Raw genomic sequence first — 20769 nt, forward strand, 5'->3', positions numbered from 1 at the left:
AAGGAAAGATTCTAACATTTTTTCTATAAAAAAGAGGAAATCTAATTTATTATTATTTGTAAAAAAAAGTGGCGAATAACCATTTGTCCGTTGAGACGATGGTAAGTATTAAGACTAGGTAGAAAAAGTACTAGATGTAAGTATGAGACGGCAGATATAACAGCCCCCATAATATGTACATTGTCGAATCTGTTAAAGAATTTTATAACTATTGTAACTGTAATTAATTTAAGATTAAATTATTAGTTTATTCCTACCCACAGCTATTGTAACAAAAATAGTTTTTTTTCAACGATTTAACGTATTCAACATTCCACACTGGTGTTACTTCTACACGGTTATGCCTAAATAGACTTATATTTCTATTAGACTATTTAGACCACTGTTTCCCAACGTAAGACCCATGCTCCATAGGAGGGCCATTAGATTGTTAAGCGTGTCAATTCGCAAATGGACTCTTTATTTAATTTTTTTTTTAAATACTCTAAAAAGGTTGGGAAACACTGATTTAGCCTATAAAGAAGGGTATGGCGAGAAATATAGCAAAGATCAGCATCTTCAACACTATTAAATTCAGGTAAAGACAGTCCATGATTGAAGTTTGTAACGAGGTAAATTGTTTAGAGACCAGAGTTACCGCAATATTCGCCAATCCGATCAGATATGCACTCGAATATGTCAAATGAGACATCGCAGTTTCGGCCATTATCTGAAAATAAAAATATATTAACACCGGCAGACTTGTGTTCCTTTATTTGCGTCGCATATATAATGTGACACAAATAAAGTAAATAAAAAATGAAGCACTACGCAGAATATAATAATAATAATAATAATTACAATTATTATTATTATTTAGAAAGTATTAATAATAAATACAATGTAGGTTAGTATTGATAATATGATATCTCTAAATCTTTATTTCAATGATTAAGTTGACGTACAATATTTAAAGTAAAGGCAACGAATGAAAGACGACTGCATGCAACTGGCGAGATGAATGGACAAAATAAAGAATTAATGCATTAGTGGAAGCATAAAAGTGGCGTCAGTGTTGAAAAGTAATTCTGTCATGGTATGGGCATGTAATACGTAGGAATGAAGGAAATATTTTAAAGAAAGTATTGCACATGAATGTGGATGGTTTGCGAGGCATAGGAAAGCCGAAAAAGAGATTGATGTACTTTTTGAAAAATGATATGACAAGACAGGGAGTAAATAACGAGATGACTACGAACAGGGATGAATAAAAATAGAGAAGATATGGAAAATAAAATCTAGTCAAATATAGTGTAATATACCCATGGGCATTGTCCTGGAGAATTTGTCATGATTCCTCATGAGACACTCTCTGGATGCTTCTAGCACAGCCATGAAGTATCCTCGCTCGTTCACGCCATCCGAGTACAGTCCCACCAAGCCTTCGAGAGTCGGGAAGCCATAACCGTCCACCTGGAAATGTTCATTATAGAATTCAAGTATTAGAAAAAACGTATCGTAAGACAGACTATACTGAAATTAGCTAGGTGTATCCCTCAGCTGTCAATGTGAATTCAGGTAAGGAGATAATAATTATGTTTATCTATCGTATTATTTATTATATATATATAAATATCCCCTTGGGCACTTTGTGGCTCAGACGTGCCGTATAGGTAGTTTTTTGTTGATCCATTTTCACTTGTTGATCCGGAGGCCTTTTGTTGATCTAATGCCAGCTGACCATATATAAATGTTGATCCGTTTTGAGCCACAACTGTCACGACGAGTAATAATAATAATTAAGCGATTTATACACGATTTTATACAAATCCACCTTTTTGGCATACGAGCAGTTCTTGATCCAATTCAAACGGGCCAATCAGGGTGCAGCATTTGCCAAGGGCTTCCTCATTGGCACGTTTGGGCTACTACATTATGGCTACAGTAACTTAATAATGTCTAGCTAGTATTTCAAGAATAATAGTCTATCTAATCTAAATATTTATAGAAATCAGTCTGGAGTAACGTGACTCCAGATCAAACCTCAATACTTATTATTTTTTGGACGGGAATCTTTTCTTTTGTAACAAAGTTACTGAGCGAATAAAGAGAAGACGCAACGGCGGATCCAGGGGGGAGCGTCATGGAGGTCATGGGAGTCATGGGACCGTCATGACTCTCCCCCCCTTAGCCCAGGACTTAGGTAGACCACTAATTGAACTAAAAAATAATGAAACAGCAAATTTTTTTGCACGATCGGAGTGTTGGTGCAGTAGTATTAATTATAATTAAACATTGTTACTTAAAATATAACAGTTAAAGTACTATAACACTAAAAGCAAAATAGGTATTTTCAAAATACTTTTTCAAAATAAATTACCCTTTGAGTTTTTGTCCAAACCTCAGATATTTTATTTATTTTAGGTATATCAATCATTACATAGTATAGTATAAAACAAAGTCGCTGTCGCATCTAACAAGTACATAAATAAAGAAACAAGACTTTTTGGCTCTGAATATATTTCAAAAATCAATTACTTGTGTTAATCAATTTATATACTCGTTCTTATTTCATAGTACTTGTTTTGATCCGAATATATACAGATACCGTAACGGTCTATTAATTATGAATTTATTATACCTAACCTAGATATTTTATTTTGACGAAACTCCGTGTAGTAGTAGTATCCGATAAGGGTATGCGAACCCTAAGTATTATTTCAAAATAACCAGTAATTTCGAAGAAATAAGCCTTTGAATTTCAAATCAACTTACCAAACGGACGCTCAAGGTTCGATTCCCGCCACCGATTTTTTTTTGTTATTTTTTTTTGTCTTTATTCTAATTTTAAATTAACTATTTTAATAATTAAATGAATTTAGTCGAACAAAACGTTGTTAAGTATTCAATTAATTTCAATTTACATTACCTATTGTACTTTCTAAATTGTAAAGCAGCTAACAATTATAGTAAGATCTTATAAATAACTAACACAACAAGTAAAACATTTTAAATGTATTTTCTTTATTATTACAAATATTTTTTATGCATAATATAATAGTTAATATCTAATAAATACATAATGATCTGATAATCAAATTATAAGTACAGTCTCAAATTGAAAGTAAGAAAAACAGAAAATATAGAGAGAACTATAGGGATATAACAGAAAGATGTGAAAAATGGAGAAGGACAGTAAAAAAGTTACAAATTTAAATAATGTTGCCGCAATTTCTGTTTAAATGAATTTATTACATTATTATATATATTAGGCATACGACTAGCCTTATGACTGTTACTTTTTTTTTAATCTATACATCTATACATGTAAATAAAATTGGAGTGTCTGTTTGTAATATTGAAATAACCGTTTTTACTACTTGCATATGAATATAAATCCGGTACATACACCAAAATAACATATTTTACAAGTTTTGTCTGTCTGTCTGTCTGTTTGTTCCGGCTAATCTCTGAAATAGCTGGACCGATTTTGACGGGACTTTTTTTGGCAAGTAGCTGATGTAATAAGGAGTAACTTACGCTACTGTTATTTTAGAAAAATAAAATAAAATTTCACGCGGACGAAGTCGCTGGGGCCAGCTAGTCTATAGATATACCGAGATTTAATATTTAAGTTGCTATTATGTTGTTGACAAAATTTTACTGTAATGTTACTATTACGTTATCCTACACAATTTGTATTATTATGGATGAATAAATAAATAAATAAATAATAATCTATACATCTATACATACAAATAAAATTGGAGTGTCTGTTTGTAATATTGAAATAACCGTTTTTTACTACATGCATATGAATATATATAAGGTACATATACCAAAATAACAATTTTTATAATTTTAGTCTGTCTGTCTGTCGGTCTGTTTGTTCCGGCTAATCTCTGAAATGGCTGGACCGATTTTGACGGTACTTTTTTTGGCAGGTAGCTGATTTATAAGGAGTAACTTAGGTTACTTTTATTTTAGAAAAATAAAGTTTAATTCCACGCGGACGAAGTCGCGGGAACAGCTTGTTTTTAATAAAAACATCTTTTTTGTGGTACTTGAGAATGTTGAAGCCTGTTGTTTGTAATATTGAAATAACCGTTTTTTACTACTTGCATATGAATATAAATACGGTACATACACCAAAATAACATATTTTACAATTTTTGTCCGTCTGTCTGTTTGTTCCGGCTAATCTCTGAAATGGCTGGACCGATTTTGACGGGACTTTTTTTGGCAGGTAGCTGATGTAATAAGGCTACTACCTAGTAACTTAGGCTACTTTTATTTTAGAAAAATAAAGTTAAAAACCACGTGGACGAAGTCGCGGGAACAGCTACTGTATAATATATTAGAGATACCTACGTGTTTTTTTATTGATGACTAGCTGTACACGGGATTTCGTCCGTGTGGAATTTAACTTTATTTTTCTAAAATATAAGAAGTTAAATTCCACGCGGACGAAGTCGCGTGTACAGCTAGTTGTCGGTAGTCTAGCGATTTAGCTAGCACACTGCTTTGATTCCTGCTTGGTGGTCGAGGGTTCGATTCCTCGCACGCTGCAAACATTTGTATTCATGAGTATGATTGTTTGTAACGGTCTGGGTGTTTTCTATGTATAGATAATATATATGTATTTACGAAAAAAAATCTTTGTATTTATATCAGTACCCATAACATAATCTTCAGCTAGCTTAACTTGGGTCTAGATGAAGCTGTGTGAATTGTCCTGAGATTACTATTATTACTATAATAAATCTTTTCAAATCAGCCGATGTTTATTTTTGCCATAATACGTGCTGTTACCATGTGATAATATTACGTACGTACTTATTAAACTATTAACTTATTATTAAATTATTAACTATTTATACTGTTTTAAATGTGATGCGTTCATTATTTATATTTCCTTTGAATTAAAGACAAATGTATATATATATATATACATTTATATAAACTTGCACACTTAGTTGATCCAGCCACGATCCGTAGATATTGCTGATTCCACTGTCTCTCTCTTTCTACCATTATCTTTGTATTCTAATATGCGATGTTGCCGTTCCAGCCGAGACCATGCGTTGTTGCCAAATGTATTCGTCGATAGTAGTAGATACCTATACGCGATATATATTTTTTCAACAATTTCCTGCAATAGTGAATCCGTATCGGCAATTTTTTTTAAATGCACAAAGATTTTTTGGCTCTGAATATATTTAAAAATCATTTACTTGTGTGTTGATGAATTTATATACTAGTACATGAAGTACCTAATACTTGTTTTGATTTGAATAGGTAGCGATATTATGAATTTATTATACGTAATCTAAAGATTTTGACGAAATAAAAGTAATTAGTTATCTGTTAACCTTGACTTCATGCTGGCACCAGTATTATCAGATGATGAACATACTCTTCGAAAACTTACAGCAGATATATCGTGTTTGGACTCATTAGATAGGTCTCGATGAATAGAGTTTAAAAAACTTAAAATAAATGGTAAATTAGAAATAATGTATAAATACCCCTTACGTAAAATTCAACCACTTTAAACTTAATAATAATAATAATTAGGAAAAGAGAAAAGCTATACATGCACTGAAAGTAATTGATGTCTTCCACACAATATTTTCACTATTAAACAACTCTGTTTGTTCAGTAAAAGTGTAAATACACTGGTAACCTTTAATCATATTTTATATGCAAACATTACATATACAAACCCTAAAGTTTTATTTCAGAATAGCCAGTAGTTTTGAAGAAATAAGTCTTTGAAATTGTACGTGTAACTTATATATATACTAGTTTTTTCACCATAACAAACAACACCAATATGGCCTAGTTAGTAGTTTACCTGTGTACCAATTAATAATAATAGTAATCTCAGGACAATTCACACAGCTTCATCTAGACCCAAGTTAAGCTAGCTGAAGATTATGTTATGGGTACTAGACAACTGATATAAATACAAAGATTTTTTTCGTAAATACATATATATTATCTATACATAGAAAACACCCAGACCGTTACAAACAATCCTACTCATGAATACAAATGTTTGCAGCGTGCGAGGAATCGAACCCTCGACCACCAAGCAGGAATCAAAGCAGTGTGCTAGCTAAATCGCTAGACTACCGACAACTAGCTGTACACGCGACTTCGTCCGCGTGGAATTTAACTTCTTATATTTTAGAAAAATAAAGTTAAATTCCACACGGACGAAATCCCGTGTACAGCTAGTCATCAATAAAAAAACACGTAGGTATCTCTAATATATTATACAGTAGCTGTTCCCGCGACTTCGTCCACGTGGTTTTTAACTTTATTTTTCTAAAATAAAAGTAGCCTAAGTTACTAGGTAGTAGCCTTATTACATCAGCTACCTGCCAAAAAAAGTCCCGTCAAAATCGGTCCAGCCATTTCAGAGATTAGCCGGAACAAACAGACAGACGGACAAAAATTGTAAAATATGTTATTTTGGTGTATGTACCGTATTTATATTCATATGCAAGTAGTAAAAAACGGTTATTTCAATATTACAAACAACAGGCTTCAACATTCTCAAGTACCACAAAAAAGATGTTTTTATTAAAAACAAGCTGTTCCCGCGACTTCGTCCGCGTGGAATTAAACTTTATTTTTCTAAAATAAAAGTAACCTAAGTTACTCCTTATAAATCAGCTACCTGCCAAAAAAAGTACCGTCAAAATCGGTCCAGCCATTTCAGAGATTAGCCGGAACAAACAGACCGACAGACAGACAGACAAAAATTATAAAAATTGTTATTTTGGTATATGTACCTTATATATATTCATATGCATGTAGTAAAAAACGGTTATTTCAATATTACAAACAGACACTCCAATTTTATTTGTATGTATAGATGTATAGATTATTATTTATTTATTTATTTATTCATCCAAAATAATACAAATTGTGTAGGATAACGTAATAGTAACATTACAGTAAAATTTTGTCAACAACATAATAGCAACTTAAATATTAAATCTCGGTATATCTATAGACTAGCTGGCCCCAGCGACTTCGTCCGCGTGAAATTTTATTTTATTTTTCTAAAATAACAGTAGCGTAAGTTACTCCTTATTACATCAGCTACTTGCCAAAAAAAGTCCCGTCAAAATCGGTCCAGCTATTTCAGAGATTAGCCGGAACAAACAGACAGACAGACAGACAAAACTTGTAAAATATGTTATTTTGGTGTATGTACCGGATTTATATTCATATGCAAGTAGTAAAAACGGTTATTTCAATATTACAAACAGACACTCCAATTTTATTTACATGTATAGATGTATAGATTAAAAAAAAAGTAACAGTCATAAGGCTAGTCGTATGCCTAATATATATAATAATGTAATAAATTCATTTAAACAGAAATTGCGGCAACATTATTTAAATTTGTAACTTTTTTACTGTCCTTCTCCTTTTTTCACATCTTTCTGTTGTATCCCTATAGTTCTCTCTATATTTTCTGTTTTTCTTACTTTCAATTTGAGACTGTACTTATAATTTGATTATCGGATCATTATGTATTTATTTATACATTTATGGGTTATATATTTATGTATGTATATTGTTATTTGTTTATAGAAATGTATATTTTGCTTTGTATTTATATATCTTTTTTTGACATTTCTTATTTATATTAGTGCACCGCCAATAATCTTTCGCTGCACCACTCATGGTTGCCTGGTAAATAACGCGGCAAGATATTAAGTCCGCCACATGTACAAATTTTTTTGTGCATTAAAGTTAAATAAATAAAAAAAATACAATACTGTTTAATGAAAATGCGTATTGTCTAGTGCTTTGAGATGTATCAAAATAAGGTCAACAAAAAAGTCCGTGATGGTATATGTCTATCTCTCAAGGATAACCAACAATAATCATTTTTTATCTTTTACATTTTACGGGAATTTTTTTTATCGTATGTTTCCCTTAAAATCATGTAAACTATGCTATTATGTCATAATCTAAAGAAATAATAATATTTTATAGAGAAATATCCACTATAAAATAGTAATGTAAGTAGCAATGTAATTCGTTACGCGCGAATCAGCTGTTATAAGGTCAAAGGTCGGTGCACCCCGCGTATTTGATAAATAGTGCTTCTCTGGATGTCTTTAAGAGAAAATGGCAGTATGTACGTGTATATGTACAAGTCCTTAAGTGTTAAGTTTTTCAAATGTACAATAAAGAATAAATATTTTTAAGTACAGTACTTACGTACATTAATATAATACCTACTTTTTACTTGTATCTATTGTCATCAAAATTAAATTATAAGTTCTTAACTTGACCACGACTATGTGACCCTCTCTTGGCGCCAAAACGAGTGAAAAAATGAACAGCATACGACGACGACGCATACCTATAGAGTGGAGCAACTGCTTATTCAGTTTTACTCAACTATTTAGTCCCTCCACTATATACTACAATGTATGTAGCATTGCGAATATAAAATATCTAGATTAGGTATAATAAATTCATAATTGATAGACCGTTACGGTATCAGAGCCAAAAAGTCTTCTTTCTTTATTTATGTACTGTTAGATGCGACATCGACTTTGTTTTATACTACACTATGTAATGATTGATATACCTATGTAAAATAAATAAAATATCTGAGGTTTGGACAAAAATTCAAAAGGTACTTTATTTTGAAAAAGTATTTTGAAAATACCTATTTTGCATTTAGTATTTGAAATACAAAACACAAAACTATTTTTGTTTTTAGAGTGACATTTCTATGAATTCACTGTAGATAGCGAGCGGTGCGATGGAAAAAGATAACCGTTTATAAAAATATAATAAATAGCCCTGGACAATTAACACAGACTGATACTGAACTGATATAAATAGATATTTTTATCTTGTAAATACATATACAATATACATATAAAACACCCAGACCGATGAAATCAATCGATGACCGATTAGTACATATGTTTGCACCGTGCGAGAAATCGAACCCGCGACCATCGGATGTAAAGCGGTGTGACCACCGAGGCAGTCGAAATACATAAATAATCTTATGAATTTAATTTATTCTAATTTGTTTGTGTGCGCGGGGTGCGGTGTACGGTGCTCCCCCTGCCTCCACCGTTGCTGGAGCTTGCATGTATGGAGCATTGCGAATATAAAATATCTAGATTAGTAAATTCATAATTGATAGACCGTTACGGTATCTATATATATTCGGATTAAAATAAGTATCGCAGTAAGGACCAGTATATAAAGTGATCAACACAATTAATTGATTTTTGAAATATATATACAGAGCCAAAAAGTCTTTGTGTATTCAAAAAATATCTAATTTGTTTGTGTGCGCGGGGTGCGGTGTACGGTGCAGGGGGACCCTGCCTCCACCGTTGCTGGAGCTTGCATGTATGGAGCATTGCGAATATAAAATATCTACATTAGTAAATTAATAAAATCATAATTGATAGACCGTTACGGTATCTATATATATTCGGATGAAAATAAGTATCGCAGTAAGGACCAGTATATAAAGTGATCAACATAATTAATTGATTTTTGAAATATATTCAGAGCCAAAAAGTCTTTGTGTATACCAAAAATTTAGCCGTTCGGAGCCAGTCATGCACGAATTATTAGTAAAAAATGTGTCGAGTATATCGTACTATCGACGAATATATATGGCCACATCGCAAAGTAGAATGCGGCGTTGCCAGACCGCCTGAGATATACGCGATAGGAGTCAAGTTATTCAGTGCAAAAGGTGGAATCGGCAAGTGTTTAGGTTGAGGCGTGATCAACAAAGTGCCCAAAGAGGTGTTTATATATATATATATATTTATAATAAATATGTATAGTAAATTTCAGTAGAATTTGTATGTAATAATAACAAATGCCTGTACATAACTTTTGCTTTTAAAATATTAGTAGGACAGGGTTTTACAAAATATCAATATTTTTGGTAACATGAGTACTAGGTAATGAAATCCTATGCACCACTCTAGGTATGAATTTATAGTCAAAGTTAATGGTAAAATTGTTTATTCATATGTGACACTTTCAAAAGAAAAATGGTTGTAAGGGGTTGAAATGGGAGTAAGTAAGTGTTGGTTGAGTTGTATGGAATTATGTATAGAAATTCGTCATTTTTGTAGAAAGAACGACGAAATTTTATTATTTGTATTTTATTGGGTTGAATTATTAAATATTTTTTCATTAATTGGTCAAGGTCACTATTTTACGCGGATATAGTCGCAGTTAGTCAGCTAGTGTTATTTGTAATTTCTTTCATCTACAGTAAACATGTTATTGAAAACATACACGTCACAAAATATTTTATTTAGTATATTTTTATCTTTCTACTAAATTAGACAATGGACTCTACCATGGCAAGGATATAACTGAAGACGATAAGGTTCATTTTCTTACAGTCGGCCATTATTTCAATCTAAAAATAAGTCGTAATTTACAGCGCTAAAAGTTTATTGCACTGGGATTCCAAATAAAGGCTGAGTTAAATACTTAACCGTTTTAAGAACAGGACCTAAATATTCCTATAAAATTATATTGAAGTAACAGAGCCGACAGCTGTTATTACTATCCTTATTCACTTACTGTATATATATTCATAATAATAAATTGAATACATATGAAAAATAAACAACAAATTGTTAAGGGTTCGTGTGAGAGTTTATAGCCGTAATATTTCTGTTGAGGTGATTTTTTTCATGAGCAATAAATAGACAACGATATATTTTTTTGGATTTTTTCTCAATTTACGACTCTGTGCGTATGTTTTATAGTTAACAAATTGGAGCAATCGACTTGTGACAGTACCATAAAGCATTGAAATGCGATATAAAATTAATTTTATGATTGAATTTTTTTATATTATTCATGCAGTTGGTTTGATCTTGAACCTTTATGAAATACAACCAAAGTTACATACAATAAATGTTTCATTTTTATTTATTATTTTTAATACAGCGGCCCATTTTTATGTGTATTGGGTTTCTTCAAATAGTTTGTCCAGACCGAGTTTACTGTACAATCTATAATAAAACTTAAGGTAAATGCAATTTAAACGACCGCAGCGCGGACGCGGCTGGACTATTTTGACTGGTTTTTTAATATCTTTTACCCCTGTTTAGCCCCGATAGAAAAAGGAATATGTTATAAGTTTAACTCTACTGTTGTGCGACTTGTGGAATAACACGATACTTACAGCTTTCACTTTCCGGTAAACGCACTGCAGCAAACACTGGAAAAAAGAAAAACAATATGAAGTTTCTAAAATCCCATAAACGATAATCGAAGCCTGTCATTGTTTTCCAACAAGTATCTCAAGTATCTGCTTTCGTAACAATATAGTTATGCCGTATGCAACTGATGTAATTATAGTCATAAGTAAACACATGGGACAACAGTAAATACTATATGGCCTATAAGATTTTTTTAATCGATGGTGAAATCGTACATCTGCTTACGCTATACTGAAAGTATAATAGGTATAATCACCTCAATTTAGTGAATATACCTGATATTCACTAAATTGAGTTAAATAAATAGAAAAACTGTATAGTTGCTAGTAGAACTAGTTTATCCATTACTATTTCGGTAAATAGGTACTAATTTATATTTTGTTATTTATTACTAAGGTTTGGTAGTTACTTTTTTCAGTATAAGTTGGTATACGTTAGTGGGGTACCAGTGAAAGATTCAGGTCAGATTAGTTAGCCCATCATAGCGCATTCAGAAGCAATCAACCACAGTAGTTACTAGACGGGACTGCATGGTTTCTCCGGTGATAAAAACATCATCACAATAAAAACAACCTAATTAATACGAGAAACAGCGGTAGTTACCACCGCTCACCCGCTGTTACGTGGGATAGAAATATACAGAATGTAATGTGGTCATGTTAAATGTCGTGTTCACCATGACGGGCGATACGACGGATGTGGACAGTTGACAATACCACTACCCCATTTGGGGGTAGACAACAACGTACCGTTGTGAAGGTATACTAGTCCGCGAGCCAAAGTCTAATTTCGTAAATCATTTCCTTTCGCCCGAAACTTCTAAAATGGTTAATATAGGTGTATGTTAGTTAGGTAGTTCATGATATCTACCTTAACCATTATACAAGTTATATAACGGAAGGTAATTGATCACATTGAACTGTTATTGGCTCACGTGCCATATATTTATAATTCAGAACGTAATATTTATTTCATACTTACTCCAGCGATACGTTTTTCGTCGTGTGAAAATGGCACCTCTCGCTTGTTCCGCCGCCTCTCTGCCGGCATCGTGTGCTCCTCTTTAATGACGTCTAAAGCCTCTGTAAATTATAGAAAATTCATATTCATAAAAATATTCCAAAGATACAGAGTTTTTACACACAGGAAATAAGTTAGCCACTAGTATAAGATGTCCATTACACACTTAGAAATATAAAACTATATATATAGTACTGCTCATATAGGCAGTACGTCAGCAACATATACTAATAATATTAGCTTCATGTTTACTAGATATTTCAAACTCAATACACGGGAGTAGAAATTCTGTACGTATTTCAAAACCAATTGCCAATAAAGGAAGGTTGCGTAGCATATAACCGGCAGGGCTACATAGGATATTGTAACATCGAATTACCGCCAATATATCTCCGCTTGACTGCTTACAAGCGAGCAAATGGTCATGCAGCTAACTATTTATATATATCTATAAATATATAGGATCAACCTAAATAGCTCTAATGAAAGAATTTTTTCGTAACAATGGTTGTATTTTATATAAATAATAATGACAAACAATAATGGCAAACAGAAATATACGACCCATCTGATGTTATCATAGCCTATGGATGCCTGATACCCCAGATGTGTCACTTGTCCGTTGCCAATCCTAAAAATAAGGATCCCTAGAAATCATCTGTGCGGAGCTAGCTTACTAATATTAAATATTTTCAGATAGCCAATAGTAAGTGTTGATTCTTTAATTTAGAATACACAAATATGAAAAATTTTCAAAATATAATTATTTTACATTCTTTTAAAAAAGTGCACAGCCTGCTGACATACTTAAAAGCTATATTCATAACTACAATGTTACAAATAATATAATGATATCAGTAATAAACAGTTATTGCAATCACTTCGGTCGCATAAGGACGGCCACATTTTGCAGTGAGACTAGCGCAAGATTACAAAATACTGGCGCATGCTTGAAATTTTAAATGTATTGGTCCGATGTATATTCTTTTTCTTTATAAACATTGTTCTATTCTTATTTGTATTCCATGGAGAAAGCAAAGAAACAAACAAAGGTTACCGATATGTTAAATTGAATTGTTAGTTAAAATACCTCTATTTAAAAATATCATTTCTTATTTCCTTTAAATTATGATAATAATAACAGAACATGATAGGAATAGGAATAGAAATTCCCCAAAGTTATTAAATTTATTGAAATAAAAAAAACTATACAACAAATTATAATCATTCGCAAACAATGCGAATAAGAAATTTATAATCGCATGTCGCTCCATTAATAAATAACTATTACAAAGTTAAATATTATACGAAATTTTAATATTAAGTATATATATACATGTATATATTATAATGGATAATAATTAATATGTAAATGTTGCAAAGAATAAAAAATTTACTTAATTCGTTAATTAATTATTTATATCATATCCCTTAATCAAAGTAATTTAAAATAATTAGATGTATTTATTCAATATCCTTACATTTAAAATAAGGGTATATAATCATATGACGTATTTCTATAATTTCTTTTAGCTTAGATACTATTAATTTGTTTTCACTACAAGTATTTTTTGCCAAATTATTATATATATCATACTTAAACAAAATAAATATGTACAATCGATTAATTGCAAAAAAAACGAAACGGTTAAGTGAGCACAGGCATCGCATGTCGCAGCCACCGAGTTGCAGTTGCAACCATTTATGCAAGAATTATGCAACTAGTAGGTATATAGGTCAGTAGAAACGCTCGAGACGCCACCTAACCGCTTAATACTATCAGCATGTGGGAAATTACCATTAATTAAACATTATTTCTACTGTCGGCATTACCTGTTTATTATAAGAGAAATAGGCCTGCCAATTACATCATATAATAATGACTTGTGAATAGAATTATCATAACATTTGATCTATTCACACTAGACATTACACAATAGTGTAAGTATATTAATTAATCTTTTAATACAATACGCGGAAAATATTTATTTGATGCTGCTAATGGTGCGAGAATAGCATTCTCTGGTTACAGATGTATTAAGTACTTGTATGTTGTCCCGCATTTCTGCAGGTCTTTGTTTTATAGCGTAGGTGACAAACGAGCTTGCGGCTCATCTGATGGTAAGTGATTACCACCGTAAGTGAGCACCTCGCAACAATTCAATTACAAATATCATTATTCATGTAGATCTATTACAGACTCTTTAAGATATGTCAAAGCTACCGTCAGTTGGGAGTGCTTTCGAGCTGAGAAGATCTAACAAAAAACATAGCTCGTATTCTTGTCAAATAATGTTGGTTGTACATGTTTACAATACAACAGGGCAATTGCAAGTGCGTTACATAAAAAGTATATTATAATACAATAGTTATAACATATGTATTTAAACCATATTATAAAAATGTAAGTTTAGATTATCTTTTGATTCGTTTTCTCTGCTAATAAGAAATTTTTTGGTGTCTCGAGTTGATTCCTATAATTCAAAAATATGCCGTGATCAATAAATAGTACGGGATTTGAATACTATGGATATGTAATGCTATACATACATTATAATATATGTACATATTTTCCTTCTTATACAAAAGCGAATATATTAGAGATATATTAGAGAAAGAAGAAAATTTTAATTTTACCTTTTAACTTAATTTTAGTAAAATGTTGCAATGCTCTCCCAAAACACAGAATACCGAAACAGTTTTATTTCCACGTATAGAGATAATAGTGGTTAATTAAGGGGTTATTATCCAAGATAATTACAGACTAATAACACGGAAAGATCGGTAGTCAGTGAGAGAAGAAATATTTGGCCCTTTTTCCACTTATATTTAATTTTCGCTCGCTTATTAATTTTCTTTTTATGTAAACTCGAAAACTTGGTGTACAAGTTTTTTGTTGTTTAACTGGAATGAGAAACAAACGGCCATCTTGTGTCGTTTAATTTTACTGCATTAACTCGCCTTCAGTTGAAACAAATTTAGGAAAGTAGGCAGCTTGAGTTTGCTGCAGCGGCTAAAATAGGCAAGGCTGATGTATCCACGCTGATGATGATGATACCTCGGTAAACGATTCTTTCCAGCCCTTTCTACATTAATGAGTAACATTAATCTAAGAATACGTACGGACTTTCACGTTAATAATTTATTAGTAGGACTCTTTGTGCGCGAACAAACACTATCAATTAGGTAATTTACATCCCACAGACTCCTATTGCGAAATGAGTCAGCGTTGAGTGATCTCAGATATTACAGTTAGTTTTTCAACCTTCCTTTTAAGTACGTATATGTTTTAGTCGATTAGTCTCATATTGTGAATATGCATCGGGCACAACATTGTGACTTGTTTTACGGTTTACTTGACGATTTAAGAAAATACGGTTAACAGGTTTCAATGTTAAATAGTCTTACGTGTTTATCGACAAAGTACGGAAACCGGGAGTGTCGTTTTCTTAAAAATATTTTGTGCATACGAAAGTGTCTGTATTTTATGGGTAACTTTTTTTTTTGAAATCGGTGGTAACTAGACTGATTACATTAAATTGACTGGCTGTTTGGTTAGTGATTACAGGGAATACAAATAAAAATATAGGCCCAGTATGGGTACTGACATCAAATATATAATCACGATATTTTGGTATATCAATATATGTATGTAGGAATGTCAGACACACACATAGATATCACCTAAAGAATTAAAAAATATTCTATTATTTCGTAAATTGATCCATTACAAACAAACATACATAAAAAAATATTTCCTCTTTATAAAACCAGTACAAATTATGAAATTAAATGCTAAGATAATTTGTAACAATAATTATTTGCAGCATAACTGGGTGACTGGTAGATAATACCGCAAGGTATTATAATATATTAGTACACTTATATACATAAATAAATAACAAATCTTGTCGAAAAACAATTAGGTTGTATAAACTATTAGTGAATTGTAATATATATATGTATATAGCAACATGCTCCAACTCGAGTACTTTCACTGCATACAGACCGCGACTGCCAGCGACCTTGAATGCATGACCCCGACTGATCGCGTTTTGGGCACTGTTTACCTTCACGCCAAAAGATGCGTTGTATTTATGCTATCTATAACTATTAGTTTAACATACACACAAACTTTGTATATACATATATATACATATAATTTTAACTAGACAACTATTACAAACAGAAGTGCATTATCAAACTGTTAGAACTTATGCATTTTTTGTAAATAAAACGTAAAACACTAACACTAATACAAAGAATCAAACTCATGAAAACAAATTTTTGTACCATGCGAGTAATCGAATCCGCTACCGTTCTGACTAAGGCGGTGTGATAAACTACTAGCCCACCGAGGAGGTCATTAATTTATGTTTTTATATCGCCATTGTAAAGTGTAAAGTGTATTCTAATTTTCTATATTGGAGAGTAGTTCCATTCATGTAATCAATGGGTTACTTACCACATTTTGTTTATATTTAAAGTAATGTAGGTAAATGAAATAAGTTGTAGCTTACCTCGAAGTATAGATAGTTTGATTTCATCTTGACATAAGGTTATGACTCTTTCGATCTTTTGCGGAGCTGTGGGCGGATTCCGGCATCTTTTTTCCTGTAACAAAAGAAAAATATACTTTATTGTGTTTGGCTACGTCTGAAAAACCTTAGATGTATTAAAGACATATTTATGTTTTAGTTTACAGTTCAGTAGTCTTTGCGTGAGAGCGCAACAATCATACGTTCCATCTATAAATTCATCCACAGAAACTTTCGCCTTTATAATCCTAGTGGAAGTAAACAGTCAGAGAGATTTTTCTAAATGAAATATTATTAGAGAACCCATAAAAATATATTATTTTGGTGAAACCAGTGTACCTTATGGTTTTACCTTAACAAATGATTATTAACAATGGTTGATTCACAGACGACATGGGAGATTGGCTCAGGCCCGGACCACAATGAAACCTTGCAATGGTCATCCAAACTTAACCATTGTCTGTACAACTCGACAATACGCGATTTAGGTGCAACAATAGGTACTTGTTTGGTCGTATGTAAAATATTGCCGTATAAACAAAGACTATTCAATGATTTCCAAAATGACTTGTTCTGACGAAATACTTAGGTATCTGTAGGTCGTCAAGATCTTCTTACATAGCATTCCTGTTTTTAGATTAGGGAGAGACATATATGCAGGGCCCTTTCAAACTACATATAATGTTGGTATGTATATTTTAAACCACGCTCTATGAAAAGTTGACTTACACGTTTACAGGATATGCTCTTTCCATTAAATGGCCTACATACGACAATAAAATCTGGGGCAAAAACGGAGGAATGCTGGTAGTGTAATCGGCTCGCTGTGAATAATGAACAAAATCGATCCAGATTTAGTTTCAAAAAAGCTGATCTAGGTCGCTGTTACAATTATTTTAGTGTCATTTTGCAGACAGTTTTACATTATTCATATCCCTGCAGAATACAGTTAATAGTAAAATTTCATTGTTGTTAGGCAATTTCAAGCACGAACTTTGTTGTAATGTAAACACATCCGTATAGGGACCGGGGGACAGTACATTACGACATAAGTTGCTGTCTAAACCTATTGATTGAATTGCAGATTATGAAATTATACTAAGATAACCATAAAGGAGACACAAAGGAAAGTTCGCGTCAAAAAACTATAACAAAACCATAGACAATAGAGATTACGCAATAGACACTTTCTTACAGAAAATTGTTAGGCGTAAGTATATTCATTTTAATTCATTTATTAAGCGTTATTCTTACAGTTTATATTATAGCGTTGATATACTCTAGCGGGATAGCAGTGGGAGATGATAATCTGAGCGTAAAGGCAAGGTCAGGTAGCCTAATAGTGATAAATTCATCAGGTATTAACCAAATTAGTATCCTGGTGAGACCGAGTGAATGACGCCTAGATGGGATATAGTGCTATAGTGCGATCAATGGTGCTACTATAATACTACCAAATCTCCTTCCCCCTATTCGGGTTCAAATGTATAAGGACATTCAATAAGGGCACTCACTACTCCTTTCTTGCGTATGACCACAGAATACGTAATACTCCTATAACGTTCAGTGAGTCAAGGTTACACGTCCTCTTTACACCATAAACATGTCAATGGGTTTTGAGCCCTTTAGTAGCGGGAGAACTTCCCACCGTCAGAATATGATTATGATATCTATAATAATTAATTTGTATTTGACCTTGATGGTATAACGGTTTAACACACCGTCTAACTTACAAATGGTGCGGTTGCGGGTACGATCTCTGGAGCGACCGGTACCTCTTTGTATTGGCCTGAGTGATTTTTATGTATATTATTATTACGCATATATTTATTATTATTTATAAAAAAATATTATGTAATACTTCCAAAAATGCACTAGATAAATTCTTAAGGTACAAGTTCTGCCTAATCTGGTACACTATGTGAATTGACCAGTGTTATTTATTGATATTTTCAACAAAAAATAAATAAATTATTATTGGTATGACAGATTAATAATTCATGTGTTTTTATTGCGTGATCATATAATGAAGTATGAATGTCTATATATAGAAATATGTAAAATGTGTTACGATTCCCCAAAGATACAAACCACAATGTATGTAGTCTTACTAATACTGTAAGCGCAAAAGTTTGTAAGTAAGGATGGATGGATGAATAGATGAAGCTGGTTGTTTGTTACTCTTTCATGCAAAAACTACTGATCGGATTTTGATGAATCTTTACAGTTGTACATCAGAATAACACATAGGCCTATGTGTTATTCTGATGTATAACTAGATTTAAAAAGATATTATGTAAATTGGATGAAATATAATGACAAATGTCAAGTAAATGTAATGCAGATGAAGTTGTGCGGGTCAGCTATTACATACTTACGTGTTAAAGCGAACGGGATAGCAAAATAGTTTTATGTATATGTTGAAACGAGATGCAAGAGATATGAATGAAATCAGAAGACAAATTCAGCACCCGTATTTGCTTTCTAATTTAATAGTGTTGTCTTGAAACTTGCAATGATTTTACCAGATTTACATGCAATCTTGTGTGTTATTTTGGCTGCATTGGTCAACTATCAAATTTGGTAACATCACATCGGAAAATATGGCAAACATGGCCTAGACCTAATATAGTGATCGCTATGTTTACGACGTTGCTCAAAATATGTCGAAAGATGTATGTGAATTTGTTTGTTTTGGCAATTATGATTATAATTTAGATAGTTAATGATTCGTAAAGGTTATTAATGTAACAACTGAATTATTACAGGTAGTTAATCATACAAATAGATATTTCTTAACGTTCTGATATTTTTAAACGCGTGTAAACGAATATTATAAATAGAATAAAAGTTTATGTAATCATTATCTTTATCTTTACATATAGTAAAGTCATATCGTTTAGATATTAATGAAGAAAAATCAGCTGAAGTAATTAGCATGAAATTTTCAAATAACACTTGGTTAATTATGGTATAACGTATATGCTAAAAAAGCTAAGAAAAAATACCGCTTGTATTAGGTGGTATTCTTGTCAGACTTTTTTAACATAACATATTTTTAATAAAGCATATATAAAGAAGAAGAAAATTATGTCCGTAAAATTAGTCCGAAACATATACATTATTTATATTGATACTATATTGATCTGTTCACCATTTCTGATATAAAAAAACAAACATTCTTTAATAATATCAGTCCGTTTATAGCAACAGACAATTAAATTAAATACTTAAAATAAAAGCAACTACTTATTGCATACCTGTAGTACAATAGTGTAACATAAAAAACATTAACGAATAGATTAGTACGAGTATTATCTGTTTAAGTTACTGGGTAGTATGAACTAGTTCGTACCTACAAAAGCATTCCCATAGTAATTATTTGTCTTGTAACCAAAATTTTGCATGACACAATAGTTTGGTCGTACTAACTTTCAATCCCTATTTCAAAAAAGTTAGACTATTTCTTTTTTCTTTTGAATCCTAATAGTTATTTGTTTGTCGGGCAAGACGTGAAAACGTGAATAAACAAATAGTTTACTCTCGAAGTTATTACATTAGTAGGGAACAAAATGAGACATTTTAAGACACAACGCTATACGACTTTATTAACTAAAAATGCTGTGTTATATATATAGTATCTATGTATATTCCATATATTACTGTAGAAAACTATTAAATTCTTTAACAAACGTATAAAGAAATAACACACACACAAAAAAACAACACATTACAACATTAAACATTTTTACTGAATTCAAAAAAAGAAGGTGGTTATCTATCTTCGCTTCGAAGTATTTTTTTATATTTCTACATAGTTTTTATTGGATTTGTAAATACATAATTGAAATTACTATTGAAAATATTGTTAGCAAATGAGGACTTATTTGGACAAATGTTGGTAAAAGTTTTTATAGTTCTGAGGTGACACACTACTTAGAACAGATTTTGTTTCTTTTTTTATTTAA

General features: G+C 31.7%; 1 protein-coding gene across 1 annotated transcript in view; it reads right to left on the minus strand.

Moving 5' to 3' along the window:
- Nucleotides 1–607: 607 nt before the first annotated feature.
- Nucleotides 608–20769, minus strand: part of LOC131847077 (general odorant-binding protein 70) — a 28142-nt gene continuing 7980 nt past the window's right edge. Inside the window, exons 2-6 of the mRNA XM_059196535.1 lie at nt 16784–16877; nt 12225–12325; nt 11207–11242; nt 1302–1452; nt 608–709 (exon numbers count right to left, since the gene is read on the minus strand). Coding sequence (XP_059052518.1) covers nt 621–709; nt 1302–1452; nt 11207–11242; nt 12225–12325; nt 16784–16877 — 471 coding nt within the window. The 3' untranslated portion in view covers nt 608–620. The remainder of the gene's footprint in view (nt 710–1301; nt 1453–11206; nt 11243–12224; nt 12326–16783; nt 16878–20769) is intronic.

The sequence above is a fragment of the Achroia grisella genome, unplaced genomic scaffold (genome assembly GCF_030625045.1).
Source record: "Achroia grisella isolate CSIRO2021 unplaced genomic scaffold, CSIRO_AGI_Agris_v1 utg515, whole genome shotgun sequence".
NCBI classification, from domain to species: Eukaryota; Metazoa; Arthropoda; class Insecta; order Lepidoptera; family Pyralidae; genus Achroia; species Achroia grisella.